Raw genomic sequence first — 22,512 nt, forward strand, 5'->3', positions numbered from 1 at the left:
TATATTATACTAGCGGTCCGCCCCGGCTTCGCCCGTGGTACATATTTACGTTTTCTCTACATAAAAACCATCCTCGTACTTCAAGGAATATAATAAAAAAAGAATTATCGAAATCGGTTCAGCCGTTCTCGAGTTATGCGCTTACCAACACATTTTGCGATTCATTTTTATATATAAGAAGATATTTTTTATTGTATTATGTGATAATTATTTATCGTAATTGTTTACCTTTATAACATTGTACACGAGCTTCATCACCAAACATATAAACTCTACTTTGATCTACAAAGAAACCGTTTGGAATTTCTGGAAATTTGGGGCATAAAGCTTTTGAACAGGTAGGTACGTCCCCAGACCACGTTCCGTTACTCATACAAAGAAGTACTGGTTGTCCAGAACGAACATAGCCAGGTTCACATTCATAACGAACAATGGTACCATAGCTTCGACCTCCGCCATTCAAAATGGTTACATTTGCATGAGGTACATCTGGGAGAGCGGAGCATTGAGATGCTGAAAAGAGAAAAACATGTATTAATAAAATATATAAAATTAATTGATATAATAATTTAATGGGACGCTCAACGTATAGAGTTACCTAAACAAGTTGGGGTCCTTTCCCATCGACCATCCGATAAGCAAGAAATTCGTTCAATGGGTTGTCCAGTAGGGAATGCAAATCCTGCATAACACTGATATGTTGCAACTCCTTTATATGTAACGTTTGTTGAACCAATTGAAAAGCCATTGTCTATCTGAGGTACAGGACCGCAGTACACCTCTGGAAATTGCAAATATTATATTATTACACTGAAAATATTTCTATAATTTATTAGTTTTTTTTTAAGATTTGTTTAGATGACTTTACCTTGACAGCTAGGTATGTATGTGACAGACCAATTTCCTCCATCTAAACATTTAGTGGTAATTCGTGATTTTCCCGTAGCGAATTCCTGTCCAATTGGGCATGAGAAGGTTATTGTAGTTCCAAAAGCTGTGTCTCTGTTGGATGCAAGAGCTCCGATACCAGATTTAAGTGGTGGACAATCTGGAAAAAATATTTGTTGCATTATCAGAATCATCATCGGAGGTCCAAAATAAATACTAAGCATATTTTTTAAGAACAATTAAATTAAAAGATTGAAGTATTTTAATCAATACGTAAATGTTTCAAAATAGAACTATATATTTACCTGCTGAAAATGTTGCTTTCCATCCAATGCTATTGTGTAAGGCGTCAGACATAAAACGTATTAACATTTCTCCACTTGAGGCAGTTAAAGTTATCCGTGGTTTGACCGTAAATCCGTTGTCAGAATGCAACCTAAGGCCGTTTGTACTTGAACCGTCAAATACTTGAACAACATCAGATGGATGGATGTTAAAATCATTAAACTTTAATGAAAGAGGGCCGCCATTCGGATTTTTGACCCTGTATAAACATTCTTGATTATTGGGGTAATTGCTCAGACCAAAGGCGGGCGAAGTAAATGTACCATTTGCGGCAATTATGGTAGCCCTACAACCTTGTGAATATCTCATATTAAATCCTTTCTTGGAGTCTCCAAGGCTTGTGCGGAAATACATGTATAGATGGTTTGTTGTTGATATGACAACCTTTTGGTTATCTTCACCCGGACCAGTTAACCGTGCAAGTACAGGGCTGGACGGTAAATTGCCGTCTTTAATAACGATGTAGTCTCTATTCATTTCTAAGTCTAAATCTTCAATTTCTAAAGAAACAATCCGTCCGGGTTGGGCTTCAATTATGTACATGCACTCTAATCCCCCGGGGTAATTATTTGGATATCCAGGTGAAGTTAAAACTTGACCTTGAGGTGTTGCTCTCAAAATTCCACCGCAATTTGATGATTCAGTTTTCCATGAAGCTCTAAAACCTTTTCTTTCCACTGAACCATCAGAACTAAATTTAATTATCATGAAGTTCGAAGCTGACACGTAAATTTTAGTCGATAAATCTTGTTTTCCTGAAAGAGTCGCTAGGTTAACAGATTTGTCTTCGGTGCGGCCACCTACTAAGATTTGAACAGTATCGAAAGACTTTTCAGTTTCAAAATCTTGGAACTGTAAAACGATGTTTTGTCCTTGAGGTCCCTCGAGTGTCCATTTGCATTCACTAAAAGGCGGATATTTGTGAGGGTAGTTAGGACTTTCGACAACGTCTCCACTGCTTGCCATATAGAAGTGACATTCCGAGGCACAATCCATTTCATCAGAAGCATCTCCACAATCATCTTGCTTATCACATTTGAAGGCAGCGTTAATGCACTTTCCATTTGAACAGTGGAACGTTCCTGAAAATTTATGAAAATATTGAGAGAATAGTAATGTTATGTATAGCCTGAAAGTATAATGAAATGGATTAACAACGATTTAACAACTATGATAATATTATAATTATAGTTACCTTCAGGACAAGCGTTTGCCCTACACATAAAAGGCAGAAGTGTTTCGCAAGTCGTCAGCTCCCATGATTGTCTTTCGGAAGTAACATGAACGTCCACGCATTCTCCGTCTTTAGGATTAGGTTGCCTCAAATCCCAGAACCCAGCGTACTGTGACACTAAACCACCAGCTGCCGATTCGAGCGTGTTTGTCCTAAGGTCATCGACGGTAGCTAGACCGAGCCAGTAATGGTTATTACTTGGACTAGATGGGACCAAACTGGCGGTCATGTTATTTTCGTTGTAAGTGTCAATGACCATTAGTTCACTGCCATATCTGGAAGGACAAATCATCAACGATTACTTTTTAATACAGTTTAATATTTTATAGAGATTCTTATAAAAATGGTTTAAAATGTTGATAACTATTTTAAAAGCATTCATAAAATTCAATTTACCTTCGACATAATTCAGCTGCTTTTTCCCAGGAATGCCTTATGTTGAAGAATTTGTAACAGTGTAGACCTTTTAAGTCCCAGCCTGAAAAGATAGAAAAGATTTAATATTATTAATGTTTCTGACTTAACTGATGTGTAATTTAAAATTTTCTATCACGAAAATATTTGCATAAAACATTAGAACAGTCGTCGGAAAAGTTAAACGTGCGATGACTATTAGGTGAAAGGAAATGTACGTGTTATGTATTTTACATGTTTGCTGAGTAAATTGTGTATATACCTACTTCAGAAGACTTTCTCTAAGGGCTCGAAACTCTCTTATTGTGAAATTTACAACAATTAGAGCCTTGAATAATAATACCATCTGGTTTATTTACGTAAGGAGTTTGAGTGTCGTGTAAACGCATCCACATTACGAATATATTGTTCAAAGTTTATTAAAAATAATTTGTTTGTTTGTGTTCTTTTATCTCAATAAAATAAACCCTTCATCATAGTGTACCTACACTTTCCTACTTTATAGTCCGCCTTTTTGAATTGGTATTGCAATTTTTCAATCGATACTAAGATATACTATCTGGTCAACACACGTTGATTCGTAGCAACTAGTTCATACTGCAGTAGAGAATACCAGATTATGGTAGACTAGGAGATGTTTGAGTACGTTACGAACTTACAAAGTACTTCCGTGCTGACGATAAAAAACAAATAATGACAAATAGAGCGTGTGAGCTGGCCGATGAATGTGAAGACTGCGATGGATTCACGCTTCACTGCAACGCGCAACACGATGCAATGTTTGACCCACTTCTGTTATGTTAGCACGAAATAAAAGTACCTACGAATGCGGCTAAATACTTTTATTATCTGTACAAATCCACAAATAACCGCTCAGTCAATATCATGTTAACCATGTAACCTATCTCTAGAGACTCATCTCTTTACTACCTAAGTACCTAGTATTAGTTTAATACGTAAATAATTTGGAAAATCCAAAAGTGCACGCCTCATAATTTTTTTTTTAATAAATATTTATTAATTATTATTTTTGTTTATTTAATAACAATTAAACCACATCGAATCAGACCCTGAAAAATGAAAGGGTTCTATTCCTGAGCATACTCAAGCGTAAGAGAAAAAAAAAGACTCGATTAGTAAAGTATTTCGGTCGCTATCGTGTTAACAAGAAAAAGGATCCGCACATACAGACACACGGACGTCCAAGACAGAACTTTTTTAAACTGTTTTTTAACTAGTTTAAATAACAAAAATGACATCAAAAATATCATGAACGTTAAAAATAGTGTTTTTTCTTAATATGTGTGTGTATGTATTATCTTACAAGTGCAATGTATGATACATAAAGACATTTCAAGTTTGAAAAATCAGATGTTTTGCGCGAAGTGACAGTAGTACCCACCTCAACGCTTCGCTTATGAGGCGTGCAAAAGTAAAATCTTATAAAAAAAAAACTTGGGTATTTCATATTTGGAACCTATAACTGTATAAGTACTGTTCAGGTATGAGATACATTTCTTCGCTCTAAATAAAATCATGTTAATAATTCCCTAAATAAGGTTAGTGGTAACTGGTAACTTATATTATGCGATGAGTTGCATTCATACATTCCGTTCCCATGTTGGTCATGGGTGACATAAATATTGCATATGCACGATTGGGTTTCAAGTATCATCGATACGCTATAGCAAGGGAAATGTCCTATAACAGTCTCTTTGAGGCCTAGTTGCCACAAAGAGCGCCAAGATCAAATTAGCAAAATGCTCTACATAGCCGAGCGCATTGCATTTGTGTAAAATCACGTTGTTTAAGTGCAAGAACAGTTTTTGTAGGTATGGAACATGGAAGTATTTCGCATTTAATTTGTGATTTTTTTAACTAAGTAAAATGTTACTAACTGAAAAAACCCCTAGAACTATAATTAAATAACAATTTAAAACAATGAGTGAATAAATATCGAAGGTGTTTAATAATTTGATTAACAGGCCCGATTGTTAAAATGAGTCATAAATATGTTAATAAGTTCTTATGATATTAGCCTCAGCCTATGATACGTTAGCCTTTCACTCTATGTGAATAAACTTCAAGGCTAGTTCTCGATGTCAGTCTATCGAACATAATAGGCTAATGCAATGCGTTGGGTATAAAAAGTTCAAATTATTTTGAACTATGATATAAGAACTGTACTTTGATTAATATAAGTATTTCGTAACTTTGCAAAGCTCATAAATCATTGGCATTTTCAACGATAAACTTTTAGTTCACACGAATGTATAACAAGCATTTTAATTACTTGCTGAATTTATTATTTATCGTTTTTATTATCATAAAACATTGTTAAAATCCGATGTGAATTTTTTTGATGAAACACGTGAAACTTCCCTCGTTTAATTAGTTATGCTTATAAATATTGTAAACAAGAAATTGCAAAATAAATAACAATATACAAAGGTAATCGAATAATACGCAATTATCTAACTAAATCGCTATTATCAAACAAAGAACTTAATACAGTCGCAGTAAGTTGTTACGGTAGTTTATATCTTGTCACAGTAAATAAATGAAATGGTTGAATTTATACTGCCATTGTAACCTTGTGACGATGTTTTACAAAGCTACTGACCCAGATCGTGATGCTCCGAATATTACACTCGTGCTAAGTTATAAGTGAACCTACTTAATAAGTTAATCCCTATAAGCGCAGACTTTATGATTAACAAAGTTTTAATAGCTAACATTAGTCCATAAAAGTTATTAAATTTTTTGCCAGCAATTTCTCTACAATTGCAGTAAGGATAAAGTTCCCTAATTGGACATAGAGCAGAGCTATTTTTCTGTTTGATCTTTCTTTATAATGGCTGAGTAAGTATTTGGGTTTCTTTTATAGTTAGCTCCTGTCTATTCTTTTGGTAAAAGAGCCGGTAGTTCTTAGTTAAGAGATGAATTGAGCACCAATTTAAGAAGGTTATTAATATAACCTTTTAAAACGAGTTCTCAATTTAGCTATTATACTCTAAACGAGTAGTATACAATTCTCACTTAATTGAGTGCATTTACTACAGTCTTTTAATAAAAAGCGCTTGCGTATTTAGCTATCAGGTATTTGCAGCCATATATAAAATGTTTATAAGCGTTATTGAGGGTATATTGCTGTTCTCTGTGGCAGTATGCCCTCATAACTTCTTCGGTGAAAGCGTTAGAATTCCTAGCCTCTTGACCAACAATAGCGGTTATGTTAGCGCTATTTATCCGTTTTATTAATATTTATCTTAGTACAATAATCTAGAATGTAAGATGATCTTATACGAAACGAACATTGTAGAAAAACGTTGGTGGTCAGGACCGTGGTATTGCTTTTAATAAAGGACGTTAGCAACTGATTTATTTCAATGTTAATTGTTACTGATACCCACCCTTATCAGGATAAGAATAATCCACGTGTTAAACAACATGTTTTTCATTGTAAAGTAGAAAACATAAATAATACACAAATCGATATTGGAATATGAAAGTCAATATTGGCAACATAATTGGATACTAATATCTTAATTATTATATCTGGAAACGAAGACAAGCATTTCCTTTAGAAGTCAATTAATTTTTTATAATTCAAACGTTAATAATTGCTGAGGAGAATACTAATAAAAATACAGAATCATTGCTAATATTTTCACGTAAACCGACAGTTGGGCGCAGCGGATTCGTGATAAGGGATTTTAATTGCGTTATTATGTTGTAACAAGCCTTTCTGCCCGCAAAAATATATACAGACCCGTTGAACCTTTCCTTGGGGATGCTTAAATATCAAGGAATCCAATGTTACTAGGGAAAGGAGAAATAAATTCGTCTCAATAATACTCAAACAAAATTATAGATAAACAAATTTATAAGTTAATATTAAACTCAACATTTATTTAAATAGCTTGATTATGCACTTTTCTAATAAATTGCCTTTTTTTGGATTTAGTCATTTATGATTCTTCGTATACAGCAATACAAAAATGACCTATTGAGAATATTGAGATCATATAGAATATTTACTTCCCCACAATGACGAATATATATAATGTATTTGATTAACTAATTGAAATCTGAGCCTCTTATAAGATCCTTACTGCTGTATCTCAGTTAATAATGCACTGATACGCACTTCCTCTATTAATGCATACAGTATGCAATTCTAGGGTTATTGTCTGGTATATATATGAATGATTGAATTAGTCCATCCTATTCTAATTGGAAGTAATTTACCCACATTGCATCATATGTGAATTAATTGCATGCGAGAACATTGGTATAGATTAAGCTGCTCGTTATTAGGGAGGTATAGCAACCCCCTGTGTTAATCGACGACGAGGCGTAATTTGTCCTCAGTTTATATAAACTTTACCTAAAAATACAGGAGATCATATTTTGGCAGTACATTCATACGGAGGGTCGTTGTTTCAGTTACAGCATATTAATAGAACATTACCACTTCTAGATCGATGAACTAATCATCCCTAGGTTAATATTATACCCGATTCTGCAGGCTACACATTGATATTATCAAAAGCACTTTTGTGGGTAGCATATAGGTGACATTTTGATGGTGACGATGTGTATTAATTACTTTTGTACGGTGACTTTTTTGTTTTAAATAATAAAAACTGCTTTTCAGTATACCTTACTAATTTACGTTCAGGATTAACTTAAACTCAAACAAGAAGCAATTTCGATAATAGTTGAAATCCAGTGCCTTGTTATTTGGGCTTTGATCTTAGATCTGTATATAATAGGTATGTGTGCACTGCACCCAACGCGCACCGTAAACGTAGGCAGGTAACCCATTACCTGTCTATTCATCTCAGGAGTATGAGGACACCTGAAGCGTACGCCAATCTATCTAGGTGGCTAGGAAAGCACTGTAGCGTGTGCTGAGAGGCAATCTCCGTAGATTAATTATGTGGTTAATGAAGATTACGAAGACCGGTGAACCATTTAATTTGCTTACTCATTGGCTGTCACAACGGTCATATGAGAACACAACGTACGACATATTATTATGATATACATTTATGTATTGAATAACACATGACAACACAATTATCTATTATATTAAATATTAACACGCAATTTAGAACAAGTTTAACCATTGCGATAATATTATAAGCTTATTGCATTTGTAAAATTATTTCAATTTAATTTTAATTACGAACGATATAATTATGTTTTATGTTGTGTAATTTATAAAAGTAGATTAGAGGACACTGTGTTATCACATCATATGAATACAGGTACCTTTGTTTAAGAGAGCTTTTAGTGTGTTGGAACTTGTGTAACTCTAATTAATTTATTAAGCACATTAGCTCGTAAGCTGTGTTAAGCTGTGAATGAGCTAGTCGTATCTCACTATATTGTCAACTAGAAGAACAAATGCTTGTTTATATCTTTCGTGAGTAAAAACTCGTTTCTGCTAATGCATTTTGCTATAATGTTTGTGTTAGGTGCGAATATGTACATGTTTGTGTAATTTAAAAGTTTCAGGTTGCACGCTTTGTAATTAATTTAATTGCTCTTTATCCACATTTATATAGTAGTTAATTTGGGCACAATTTATGGAACTCTGATTTCAAAAGTGATATTGTAGCTGGATAAAATGTGTGTAGAAACTATCTACCTACTAAAGTTGTGTTGGTAAATATCTAATAGTAGATATGTATATAAAATGCAACTTACCATTTGGACACGTGAAGAGGTTTCCCTGTAAAAACAAAAATAACACAATAATTAGAATTGTTAATACATAAAGCTACTGTTTGACCTGAGAATCATGTTTAAACGAAGAAAATATTAATAATTCTAACTTTTACAACAGATAGCGCACGTGAAACTCGTAAATAATACTAAAGTGGGTATATTATGCTCTATCGAAAATATATACTTCAGTTTCGGGGGTAGATATCTGCGAAACGGGGTAACGTTGACACATTTACAATGATAAATACGTTGATGATACGATCGTTGTGGGTCGTTTCGATCCGTAACAAAGCAATAAATCTGCCCAGAAGTCCCTTTTACAGTTTTCCATTCGACAATTGGTGGGTGAAGTAAGATGGAATGTAACGGTTTGCTAAATAAGCGAAAGTGAGATCGAGGACAATCGGCGTCCGTGACTGTTGGACTTGGACACATTCAAATCGGACTTTATGATATAACATAAATTACTGTTGGGCTTGAGATAAGAGACAATTTGTAAACATATCGTGATATTAGTACTTCGATCGATTACAATGAAAATGTAATACAAAATTATGCTTTTTTAATGTATGTTTATCATAAATATATTTTACAATTAGGTTTTATGGAATCGTTTTAATTACTTTTCATTTCATCATTCATCAGAGTAGTTGAGCGAAATATGTATAAGCTAATCGCAATGTAGAATTAGAATATTGTTTATTTATTGTTTTTGGTAGATAGGTAAAACTCGATTGAGTAAATAGTTTGAAATGTTTTGCGATTGTAAATATTGATGTATGTTATTGCTTTCACTAATGCAAAAAGGCAAACAAGTTTAATAATAATCTATATTCTTGTATGTGTTTTTGGTAATATGCGTTTCTTTTCTAGTGCACTTCTATAAATTTTATCTAGTGATAAATTTAAAAATATGTTTAATGTCAATTGATTCACGATTTTATGTACTTTATTGACGATGAGTTTATAGCTACACGCAAAAAAATGGACAAGCTTATGAAAATTTTCAATCTCAAAAGCTTTGCATATGAAAAATGTTCAATTTTATCAAATGTAACATGCTGTAAGTTATTAATTCCACATATTTTTGGGAAAACGTGAGACTGACGGTTCATTACCGACTCTGGTCTTTTACGTTGTACTTTTCATGAAATCCGTGTAAAAGCAGCATTCACGTATTTTAACTCGTGAAATGCGTTAACAAAGTTATTGGTATATTCATTAATTAATCTTACTACACAGAATTTCCTGTAGAGGATTTTTTCCCGAACACATTTCATGTTTGTAATTGCAAAATTTAAGCCTACATTGTTTTGAAGGTGTACTTGTAAATAACATCACTGATAACATTGTTTGTTAACAAAAGAAGTTATTTTGATCGAATTGTATTGAACAAAGAAGAGGAGAAGCGTGACGTGAAGCTTTAATAATATATTCTTCATTCATGATCGTCTTTTGATTACATTGGTTAAATACAATGTGCCTACCTACACCTATTGCGAATGGAAAACAAATTTTAATTGCGTAAATCTATGTCATAGTTAATAAACTTGTACCTTATCGATGTTACCTATACAAATAGAAAATTAATTATTAAATTCATGCGAATGAAATATTAATATTTTATATTTAATTACCGTAATCAACTAACTAATCACTTAACAACAATGATTATTATAATTGTTTCCAATTTCAAGGATTAAGCTCGGGATGTGTAAAATTAGCTTATTTTCGATTAAATGTTCAACTATACACCTACATAATATGGCCGCAATTAAATTGTATTACAAAGCTTTGTTGAAAGAAAGAAAGAAAGAAAGAAAGAAAAGAAAAAAAACGTTTATTCAATGACACATAGCCTCACACGTACATAGTGAAAAACAATTTATACAATACTTATATGCTACAATACTACTACAATACTTACTTACTACAATACTTGAAAATACACATAAGATGTTGCTAAGAGAATTAACTTTTCTAGATTAAGTTTTCTCAGCAGTCTTTTAAGAAGTTAACGGATAATAAGATTCTCCTAAAATAGCCAAGCCTTGTCTAGCGTGGCCGTTAATCTCATATAAAAAGTAAGATTCGATAGCCTTATCTTGAACTTAAGACTAAAGCTTACCTCTGAGTTTGCTTGTGTCGCGTAGAGTGTCAGGAGCGCGACGACACACAGTGCCGTCCGACACCTTATCAACATCGTAAATCTGAAAGGTAAACACACCTTGAGTTAGTTCTAAGAGAAAACCTCATACTGCTCTACTTAAAGGTAAAGAAATAGTCATTAAGACTTTGTACTGTACTGCATTACGAGAAATTATGGTCAGAGAAAGTATTATTTATGTGGAACTACTTCCACCTACTGTAATTTTAACGTACTTCAAAGAGCATAAATTACATATACATAGATAATATAATAAATTATCATAATTGACAGCTTTAAAATTGTTACGATGTATATTAATGTGTATGAATAAACAGGTATGAGTAAGTTTATAGACCAATTATATATTTAGGCTCATTAAAATATTCAATTTCTTATAACTTCCCATGATATGCGTAAATAAGATTCGTTGTATTTACCTATCAGTACAAATCTATAGTTATTTTATATACATAATATATTATTTGAATTGTGGTTGATAATGTATTTAATTCAACAAAATATACACCTGCAAAAACTACGTACAAATATCGAATGCTCATGTATTTTGAACGTCGTAATTAATGCGGTTAATTCGTTTTCATTTCGAGCTGATTGTTTATGATCAGACCTAGTGTACACAGTTTGTATTCCACTTGTGATTGACGATTGGTAATTATTAATAAAATTTAATGCTCTGCTGTGTATTCTGTACTTAAATTGACGTTAATAAATTTTATTAATTGATACGTCTTTCATGTATTGGATTTTGGAGATATTTATCGATTTTCATGGAAATATCTTTTAAACTGATTAAAAGTAATCCATCACAATAATAAAACAATAACGTTGATCTCAAAGCTTCAAAATGATAACGGTATCCGAACAAGCGTGTCCAAATTAATAATTCCTTGTATTGTGTCTTGATACACGCAATAATGTAAGTAAGAGCCTTCAAGAGCTCGTCGAAATTTATTAAGGATAAGGTAATAAGTGGAATGAATCCATTTAATCTATGTAACAGACGATTAATCGGTTCCCTGCTACGTTAATTTTGGAGTGTTTTCGTTTTGGTAGGGAATAATTTTGTTTCGTGGTCACGTACGGTCGTAATAGACGTTTAGAGACGGTGAATTCATTTAGTGGGTTGCTACAATGGGGACGAGGGCGGTAGGCAAATGAAATATTGCGCTAGCTCTATCGTGACAAAACGCTGTAAAGTTCATTGATACAAAATATTCTGATATTGAATAAGTTACGCAACCGTCGTCGAGAGAACTTTCCTTTTTGTACAACATTTGCTATAAGACTGAGGATTCGTGAACAGAAGTGTCTTTCTTTAAGTAAAATATACAAGATCTCTTATCCCACTTTATTTCTTATTTATCCTAGTTTGTTGTCATCTGTACGTGTATTTTTTTTTGTTTGAATTTGCGTTATTATCTAGTAGTAGTAGTAGGTACATTATATTTCATACAAGCGGAGTTATTCCTTAAAATAAGATTAGCGATGAGAAAGTGCGTACTCCGCGCTCTACAAAAGCACTTTAGATAAATAACGTATCTCTTTGTTATTTAAAAATTATTGCTTATCGATAGAAATATTACATATGAGCTTTTAAATTTAGATTTATATTTGACTTTTTTACAGCGATTTTCAGAGGTTAACGTGCAGCGATGTTAAATAAAGGTCAAACGCAAGTATCAGAGAAGCTGGGATAAAATAAATAATAAATATCATAATGTTTGCGAGAACAATTTTGTATTATATATAATGTGAGACTCGGTTAACATATCGTTTGATGATATCACGTAGAGAGGTTAACCGGTTTTGGATTGTGCAAGTCAATCTGGCAGAATAATATATGATTCTATTTAACCGACTGGAGGCTTCGATTTTAAGCAGCATGTTATATTGTATTAATATATTGTTTGTCTTTTTACTTTTCATATTACGTTATGAGGTTAAGAGTAGTTAATATCTTGATTTGGTACCTAATGAGTTATTTCATTATTCATTCATTCAGATTTTTTGTTAATTCTGCAGTTTAGTTTGACATGATCTTAAATACCTTCTCCATAAAGGGTGTTTTATATGGATATAGATTTGCTATAATTATATTAATTTTTAAGTAGGTATGTAATTTAAAACGTTTTAAAGGAGGAAATTGTTAATGCGTCGAGTTTTGTATCAGGACGTTACAACATTAGTTTCTGACATTATTACACAACTATGTGTGATTTTTATAAATTACTTCTACAAGCAAAACTAGTTTACTAAATTCCAAGTTTGTATTATAGATCTACTTTACGAATAATATTACACTTTCTATACTTCACATTCTCCCGGATGTTATTTGAAAAGCCCTTGATAGAGTTTCCTAGTTCTTTCCCTACTTCATGATTTAAACTAGTTTTGTTAATTTATTTTATTGGTGAATGATAAATTGAAGACAAAAGGCTTTTAACATCATTTCTTTTGAAGAAGAGAAGTGTCAGATCCCACGATAAAGCAAAAGCAGACGCATAGAGCGCCATTCAACATACGCTGTACTAGTTTCTATAGGAAGTTAATTTTTGTTTAATGTTAAAAAAGTACTAACACAGTTATATCTTTCACATCCACACACTTGTATGGATAAATCACATTTAACATAATTGTATAAATTTTGAAAAATTAACCTAGTAAATAGGTACGCGCGTTTCTTTTTAGATACGTGAATTACTTTTTTTAACTATATTAAATTTCGAAGGCAGTGTTGAGCTGTAGCTTAAAAATTAATAAGTGGGTACCTTACTAGGTACCTAATTAGTGAAAATAGATATTAATTATTTAAAAAAAGACGTGTGGTACTCGGGGAATGCCGAGGTAAAGCTATTGCATGCTATGCCTTCAAGCCACACCTCCGTGCCCGTCGGAGTGGGGAGCGTGAGGTTTTTTCGTTACGGAATTTCTCGATTCGGTCCCCGCGCTCAAGGCCCGCGATAGAAGCTATGTAATAGCTTAATAAATAATGAAATAGGTAATTCTTATCAAGTAGAAAAAATATAACATGTATATTTTCCGTGTAAAAGAAAAGTCCTTGTTCATATAAATTCTACAAATTAGAAAGCGTCAAGACAGCTATATTATAGAAATGATGACGTCATTAGGGGGTGGCGAAAAATCCAATATTTAACAATAAGAGCATTCCTGTTCCAGCAACCAAATGAATTTTGGTATTAAATTGAATGGTACTTCTTAGCCATCTATTTGAGAATTTTTACTTCTCTTTGATTATTCGTTATTAAATATATCGTCGGAAGTGGCTTATTATTTGTTACGTCTTTGCGTGACCCCATTGGTGTACTGTGTTCTCATGCTGCTTGAGAAATTATTCTATTGTGTGATAGCACTGTGCTTCACCATAATACACTCTTATTTGGATACATTTAAATTTTAAAAACTAGGTTCGTTATACATTTAATTAATTTAACGGTAAGACATACATGATTTCAAGCAAGGTCAAAGTCATAAAACGAAAGTAGCTATGTAAAATAAGAAAAACAAATAGAAACAACAAAATTTAAAAACACCAAACCGAATTTTACGTAGATTGCAGCATAGGTTAAAATACAATAGAGGTTACAATTAATCCACTTCTCAGAGGTTTTGATCAATTTGCAGATGGCTCGCAGATATCGGCTTGACATCTCTTTTGTTTCCAGAAATGTTATAGCTACAATGCGATAATTTGCGCAGATAACTGGCCCGATGCGGGCAAGCATTGTTTTTAAACCAGATTACAAAAGCGGATGCATCTCGCATGTCACGTTAATATTTACGCGTATAAACTAAAATATTAAATGCAATACATTTTTTAGTAGAGTGAAGGTATTTTTTCTCAACAATATGAGCAAATATTTAGACGCGGATAACCTTTAGAAATTGAGAATCTGAATAAGATTACGGTTTGACGTGACTGCGTGACGGAGGATATGAGATTTGGGTCGTTCACTTGATAGCAATCCTTTTGAAATAAAAATAATTACGTATATCACAGACGTATATCAATAATAAATATATGTTTTGAGCTAAGGTTTTGAGTAAGATGCATATTATAATATTAAGGTTTTCCATTATCTGATTTTTCCCTAGACTTTTTTTTCGCTTAACTTATTATGATAGAGAGAACTAATCCCTCTTACCCCCATTACTTGAAGAAAAATGCAACATTTTCCTAACATGTGTTATAATTATTAATTATTATGTTCTCTTGCTTGCAATGAGACTCAAAACGCATTTGCATCCAGTGTATTTAAAACACCCACATAATGAGTGAAATTGAAGTAGATAGGTATGTAAAATAAAAGCCTTTCTCTTTGCCTAATTTGCATTGACTTTTTCTATATTTGTGTTTTACACAATTGATTGCTTCTTATGTAATACTATTTAACTTGAGTTTAAAAGTTAAATTTAAAAGAAATATGTCTTCATATAAATATCTCTTAGAAAACCTTATTAACAGACATGCAACAGATCTATAACTATAAGATTTAAAAAAGAGATGACCGAGAGTAACCGAATTTAAAAAAGAGCTTTTACCTGAACCGTATATAAGAGAATATTATATTTGCTGCATTTGTATGATAGTGCGAAGATGACAAATAAATTGTATAAGAAAAATAATGCACATTTATATGGAGTAATAAAGTACCTATAAACGTAGTACTAAACATAACTTTTGTTTGAAGTAGTTAACTGTTCCGATAGAATGTACACAGAACCTAAATCATATTAATTACCGTAAAAATGTCTGCCTGAAGCAAGACGTACCTTATAATTGACCATTGTGACAATGGGAGAATTGGCTGACCCCTTTATTCTATATCGCTCACCAAAAAGAATACATGTTTTGAAATGTCTCTCACGCTTTAAAATTAGCACTATGCAAAGGCGATAACAGTTGCTACACACAATTGTTTGATGAACTGTACTTACTTGATTTCATAATGTTCACTGTTTAAAAGTATTAATTTAGATACCTTTGCATATTTGTAAAATATTTTTACGTATAACAATTGCAAAATGTAATGGTATATATTTATAATTGAATTAGGAAACAATGGGCCATATTGTTTCCTAATTAATCTAAAATTACAAAGAGATAAAGTTTCCAGTTTCCAATATCCTTCGAACTTTTACTTCAATGTGTTCCTCAACAGTTTATATTGAATATCCATTCATTAAATTGAGATTTAGACCTTCATTAATCCAATCCGTATTGGGGTTAACATGCCTAACAGGAGTTCTAAGTTACTTAATTGAATATGGTATGTAATACAAGACGTCGACATATTGATGTGGATTTAGGTGTACACCCGGGCGGGCCGTCTACGCGTCAATCCACACATCGTAGATAAATGTTCGGGAAGCGGTTTTGGTGTATAAATACCGCTAAATCAAACCCAAGTTAGGTATGGCAAACCTTAATAGAGGAAGACGTAAAGGAACATCTATTTATGTATTTGTATATCAAATATTTGGTCTAAAGTGCTTCTGCGGTGATTAGGGGCAACGATAACTGCCCGTTATAGTGTCAAAGGACAGTTAAATTGAATCGAAATATTTGTCCTGAATAATAAATTGTGCGCCGAATAAAGCTGATCGTGGTTTACACATTCACATATTGGTATTGTAAGTATTTTACAGTTATGTGGCGTTTTACGAGCAATGAATACTTGCTTTACAAAATGTTACATATATGTGAATCATTTAGCAGCTACATTATTTGGTTGATCAATCCTCATTTTAATTTATTTATCTAATTGTTATAATGAAATTCAATAAGTATTTTATTTTTGTTTTGATTAAAAACGTGAATAGTAGATAAAGTGAAGTATCTGGTGTTTATATTAGAATAGCTAACGTAGCTATAATTTGAAACGTGCACAATATTGGGTCAAGTACAAACGCATTGATAGGCGTTTTGCTGTTATTCGTATATTATAGGTGTATAGAAAACACAATTGCACTTACGTACATTTAAAATGTCTTGTTCTCTAGTTATGATTATTATAAATGAACACGTATAGCTAGAAAATATTATAAACGTTAAAGCGATCGTCAATATTTGAAAAGAGGGGTCATTCCGATTCTATAAAAATGGTGGCTAATTTCACTTTCCATTCACGTATAGTTTGTAATTTGAATATTGTTTGATGAAAGTGTCTGGTTGTTATTAGTTTATTGAACTTAGCTTCTTATTTGAAGACGTTTTTCGTATTTTATGTTTCGACACGACTCGCACTACGCTCCGGTCCGGTCCGGTCCCTCACATTTGGTCACTATGGTCATAATATGGTTATAAGAACTTGTGTTAAAATTACTTTAATTATTAAACTGATAACGTAAAAAATAATTGTTATTTAAATTTATGTTACATAATTGGATATTTGCAAATTGTAGCAATGTTAACTTTCAGTTCTATGCTCGTTTTACTTCCAAGAATGAGCATACTATTTTTGAACGAAATTCTAATCAGGTTAAAATTTTAATATTACAGTCCACTCGAATAAAGCTCAGAGACGCAATTGCTGCAATTATATTTTTTTAGTGTATGTAATTTCCCTAATTATATAAAACGACTTTATGAGTGATACATTTTTATGAAAATAGAGAATTTACAATTTAATTCTTACAACGAAGATATTTTTACTTTTTAAATTAAAAACTACGTTTCGCTTATGTTAATTGATTAATTTAAGCTGAAATATATTTAAGACAAAGTGTAATTACCTACTACGTGCATGTTAAAGGCGCTTCATAATTTTAGTTTAATTAACTCAAAATTATCAATCTCTAATATTGTTGTTACGCTTATATTGCTAAGGGCTGATTCTTCAATCCCTGGATAAAACTTATTCGTAGAATAATGTATAAAACTACCATTTTAAAAACGTATTCTAATTGCCCGTATTTGTCAATTTACGTGACATTTTAATATTATCGTGTAATACTTTATTGGACGGATAAGTTTTATCCAAGCATTGAAAAATCGGCCCTAAATCGTTTAGATAATGATGTACATATCCGGATGTAATATACTTTTAACTACGAATAAATCATTACATAACACGTGTAATAACTACCAGTGATGGAAAGTGGTATTATGCAGATTTTGATCTCAATATTCCTGAAAATCGTACGTACATCATACGGAAGTGTTGAAAAATCGTGCGTAATTAAATGTGTGGTTTTAGAAAGAGAAGTAAACATTGTGATGTTCGTGAATCATTTATCTACAATGCGTTGGAAAGTCGGTACGTGCCCCGGCCTGGTCATACCGTCCACGTAGGTCTGCATACGTGACGGCTACCTAAAACGGAGCGTTCCGCCTTCTCATTGTCAGTGTCGCTCGTCCGTTCACTGTTTTACAGTTACCGCTTTTTTCCATCTCCTCCTCGTATATGGCAGCCGACGTGTCCTCCATATTCATATTTCATTTCAAAGTGAAAGACCCAAACCGTCACGGCTAGAATGAAATGTAATTTTCATGGAAAACTATCACGCTGTTATTGTTAAATTAATTAAACGTTTCCGTATGGGAATTTTAAGTGTACATTTGTGTTTATGCTCAACATAATGTGTTTGCTTTTCGGTTGTAATATCTATTATAAACGTTGTTTTGATGTCTACACGAATATCCGTAATTAGTTTGTATGGAATAAAATAAAATGAAAATTAAAATATCGATATATTTTAACGTAGCATAAGAGACTTAGGTGAGGAAAAGGATAACACAAATTAATAATTGTTTTACTAATTGTGTGAAAATAGAAGAGTTGCCTTTGTTACATTAAAAGGACAATGTTGGTCAGTAGGCCGACTTCACTTTGTTACTCTCCAGAGTGTTTATAAGTGATTATCTTTTCTTTTTCTTCAACCGGTATGAATGAGAGACGTGCAAGCAGTTATTAGCAGGTCATACGTGGGGAAAGTTATTGACTATACAATCACTGTTCCGTCAACATTTCCTATATGACGTTTTTGTTGGCTTTAAGAAAGTCTCTAGGAATTAACATAGTGACAAATGAATTATTTTACACCGTTAATTTTTTCTTTATATCAAGGAAGTTACTATACGCCATCTATCATTATTTTTTAATAGACTACTTTCTACATGTTAATTAATTAGTTTCAAACAGCTATTTTGAAAACCGAGGAATGCAAACAAGCAACAGTGAAATACCACTTCCTGGTAAAAAATAATAAGAAAAGTTTGAAAACTTAATATATTATTTTTTACTAGGTACTTATTAATACTAAAAGCTTATTAATTCTATCCAAACGTAAATGACGTAATACGTGCAATAGTTAATCGCCTAACTGATACTGCGCAGACCTTAATTCATGTTAGATAATTAAGGGTAATAGCGAATGGATATTGTAATAGCGATTTAAAAGTGCTTTTGTATGAGGACTTTATTCTTCAAATGTAACATTGTTAGAGATCTCTATTACAAGTTCCGCGAAAGAAGGTGTAGTATTTTGCCGTGTGAGCTTGAGAGCAAAAAAATCTCGTTAGAAAATGGGAAGTCGATCGCTGTGAACTGGTTTGCAGCTTTACTTCATCAAGTATTTTTGTTGTGCAACAAATTTACGGATAGATTAAACTCGTAAAATTCAATGGATACGCCGAAACGCGGACAATATTTTGGTAAAGCTATGACAATGCATAACTGGATTTGGTTTACACTTTCAAATACTAAATGAAAATAAAATACAATTGTTAGACTACAAATTTAGGGGCTGAAATCTAAAATAAGAGAGCATATTACTGATAGATATTTGCAAAGGCAATTGAGTGCAAAGTAAGACATGTAATTGCATTGAATTAATTATGAGTAATTGAATATGGCCGACATCCTGACTTCCTGATTCATTTGGCGACCGTGCTCTATATGGAATGCTTCCTTCAACATTTTGAGACAAGTGGGCATAATATTATAAGTACTACTTTCCGTTCGTTGAACTAACACCGTTAGCTGGTTTACGCATTTAGCTCTCGCCGACTTGCTACATGACACAAATAATAATCATCCAATTAGTTGCATAGGTCTATGATAGGTGTGTAAGTTAAAAAATATTTCAAATACGTTCCCGAGTTATGCGGGGCACAAGCTATATTAGCCTAAGCCCGGTTAACTCGTGTTTACCGATTTGAAAGTGCTAAACGTTGCATAATATTATACTCAATACTTACTCGTGTAACAAAAATGTGAGGTCAAGAACTTTATTGCTCAGTTTTAGTGCTCCCATTTAGTTTCAGATACGGTTACAGGAAACAGATGTGTGACGGAAGCCTTTGAATATCATACCTGCAAAGAAAAAAAAAATTTTAATATTTATGATGCAGTAGTCGATATTGGATATAATACTGCTGCTGTATATCTTTTTATATGTTATGAAAAACAAAGTTCTATGCACGTTAATTTAGCCTTGATTACAAATTGTAATGAATATTAAAACTTGTATAAAGATACAAAGCAGAAATCATTTATGTTTCCATTTTATTTAGCATAAAAATGTTACCGGTTTAATCCATGAGTCATATGAAATGTTATCCGCATTATTCTTGTGTAATTTAGCGAGGTTTTCTGCGGCATTTAATCCTGATTTCGATTTCTATGGAAAGGTAGTTACCTTTTACATTTATGACAAAGTGAAAACGATTGAATTACTTTTAAATGAAACGTAAGATTATTGCAATTTACAATACACGATTGATATTGAACTATTTTTTCTCATATATCAACCTCAGATCGTCAGGTAGGTAGGTATCAAATGATAGTGATAGGTCAACCCCTATCACTATCATTTATAGCCGAAAGTTCCAATTAATGATATAAACTGTGCATTTCACAAGTATGATGATTGATTGCCAATCGATTATGTTAATTACACCTATCATTCTAAGTTTCAAATTGGCGTGAATTAAAAATAGTTTAACAGCATTGCATTTCGCGACGGTTTCGTCAATGAACTGGATAAGCCAGTGTGGCGAAAAAATTTGCTATTTACTTCCAATATGGCTGACGATCTGGTATCTTAGAGATTTATTTAGTTTTCCTAGAAAACTACTATAGATTTAAAGCTTTGCTAACTTCGAAAGTAGCATCTTCAATATACCTAGATGAGAAAATATATTTCTGTATTCAATAAACCGATGCACATTTCAAAATCATAATTTATTAAAAATAAGAACATTATAATATTTATCATAACAAAATAGTCATCATACAAAATGACGATATCAAAATGTAAGCTTGTTATTAAAAACGTAATTTCTAAGAAACCTATTAAAATATTTTAATAGCTACTTTAGGACATTTTATTCAGGTAAGTAATTGGCAATTACAAATTGGTTGCTATAAGGAAAGCTATCAAATTATTAGAATTATGTAAAGGAATATCGTTATGTTGGAATATGTCGAGCCTATCCTAATTTTTTCAGATACCAAAAAGGCATTAATAATTTGATGGAATTTCCAGGAAGACCGTCCAATTTGGTACAAATTGCTAAAGTATGCGCGCAATCACAAGTGGAATCCCAATATCATTCCCGAAGTCAGGGTCGAAAGGTCCGCTACAATCAGAATAGTGGCAGGTGAGGTATCATTCAGCCAACTTTCATTTCTATCTTCTTTTTAACACAAGCCATTTTGGTCGATCTGAATCTACATATCGACTATAATTGGAAGGAAGTCTAGAAACAGAACTAAAATTGAACCCATAAAAACTGCATAGGCCTCTGATAGGTCTCTAAATGTTAAATTGACTTAATACAGGTCTAATATTGTCATATTAAGCCTGTATTCGCATAAAAACTAACGTCGTAATTTTTTTTGGCCAAAACAAATCTAGAAGATTAACTTGTTGAAGTCATATAACTGCTTTTTAACCGACTTCAAAAAAAAGGAGGAGGTTATCAATTCGGCCGGTATGTTTTTTTTTTTTTTTTTTTTTATGTATGTACACCGATTTATCCGTGGTTTCTGAACCGATTTACGTGATTCTTTTTTTGTTCGATGCGGGATGGTGTCGAATTGGTCCCATAAAAATTTTATTCGGATAGGCCCAGTAGTTTTTATTTTATGAGCATTTTTGTCTGTATTTGTAAATGTTGCAAGTGCAAGTTTGAAGTCGGTTGTTTTTAACGCAGTTATTGACTTGTTTAGTAAGACAATCATAAAGAATATTATAAACACACATTTTATTTTATAATAAATAGTTTGCATCTCATTCCCATTACCATGCGTTTTCATTTGAGGAAAATTATAAAGCGAGGAACTCTAATGAGACCGTTTCCTTTAATAAAATGTTACGCTAGATATGAAATATTCATGACCATTATATTTGATCTTGTAGAAATAAAACGGTTTTTCATGTTTAGAACCCTTTTTATTCCGCATAATTTGGAGCGAAATGGGAATATTTTAAATTGATATAATTTTTTGTCATTAAAAATTAGGAAGATAACCAAATCAATATAAGAAGTCAGGATAATCCAATGCACACCTACTCATCACGTACCTACATGATGCACGCGTGATGAATTGGAAATATTTAATTTATTTGTTTATATTTAAGGTTATAAGAATTCGAAGTCATTTTTTTGTTTGTTAACTTTAAGTATAGATACTAGTATAATATTATATTATCTGTGGTTTAGGTATGCTTATAATCTTTATATTTCTCTCACCTC

At 32.3% G+C, this 22,512-nt stretch overlaps 1 protein-coding gene across 3 annotated transcripts in view; it reads right to left on the reverse strand.

The window, feature by feature from the left end:
* uif (sushi, von Willebrand factor type A, EGF and pentraxin domain-containing protein uif) overlaps nucleotides 1-22,512 on the reverse strand; it is a 52,662-nt gene that overhangs the window by 15,832 nt on the left and 14,318 nt on the right. For all 3 annotated transcript variants that reach the window (XM_090106156.1, XM_090106155.1, XM_090106154.1), the window contains exons 2-9: nucleotides 10,749-10,830; nucleotides 8,600-8,624; nucleotides 2,864-2,945; nucleotides 2,429-2,742; nucleotides 1,194-2,315; nucleotides 869-1,048; nucleotides 599-781; nucleotides 229-513 (exon numbers count right to left, since the gene is read on the reverse strand). In XM_090106156.1, coding sequence (XP_089962282.1) covers nucleotides 229-513; nucleotides 599-781; nucleotides 869-1,048; nucleotides 1,194-2,315; nucleotides 2,429-2,742; nucleotides 2,864-2,945; nucleotides 8,600-8,624; nucleotides 10,749-10,823 — 2,266 coding nt within the window. In that variant the 5' untranslated portion in view covers nucleotides 10,824-10,830. The remainder of the gene's footprint in view (nucleotides 1-228; nucleotides 514-598; nucleotides 782-868; nucleotides 1,049-1,193; nucleotides 2,316-2,428; nucleotides 2,743-2,863; nucleotides 2,946-8,599; nucleotides 8,625-10,748; nucleotides 10,831-22,512) is intronic.

Source organism: Colias eurytheme, chromosome 10 (assembly GCF_061535395.1).
Source record: "Colias eurytheme isolate Ceu_HAF_F1 chromosome 10, ilColEury1 Martin Lab GWU primary, whole genome shotgun sequence".
Taxonomy (NCBI): domain Eukaryota; kingdom Metazoa; phylum Arthropoda; class Insecta; order Lepidoptera; family Pieridae; genus Colias; species Colias eurytheme.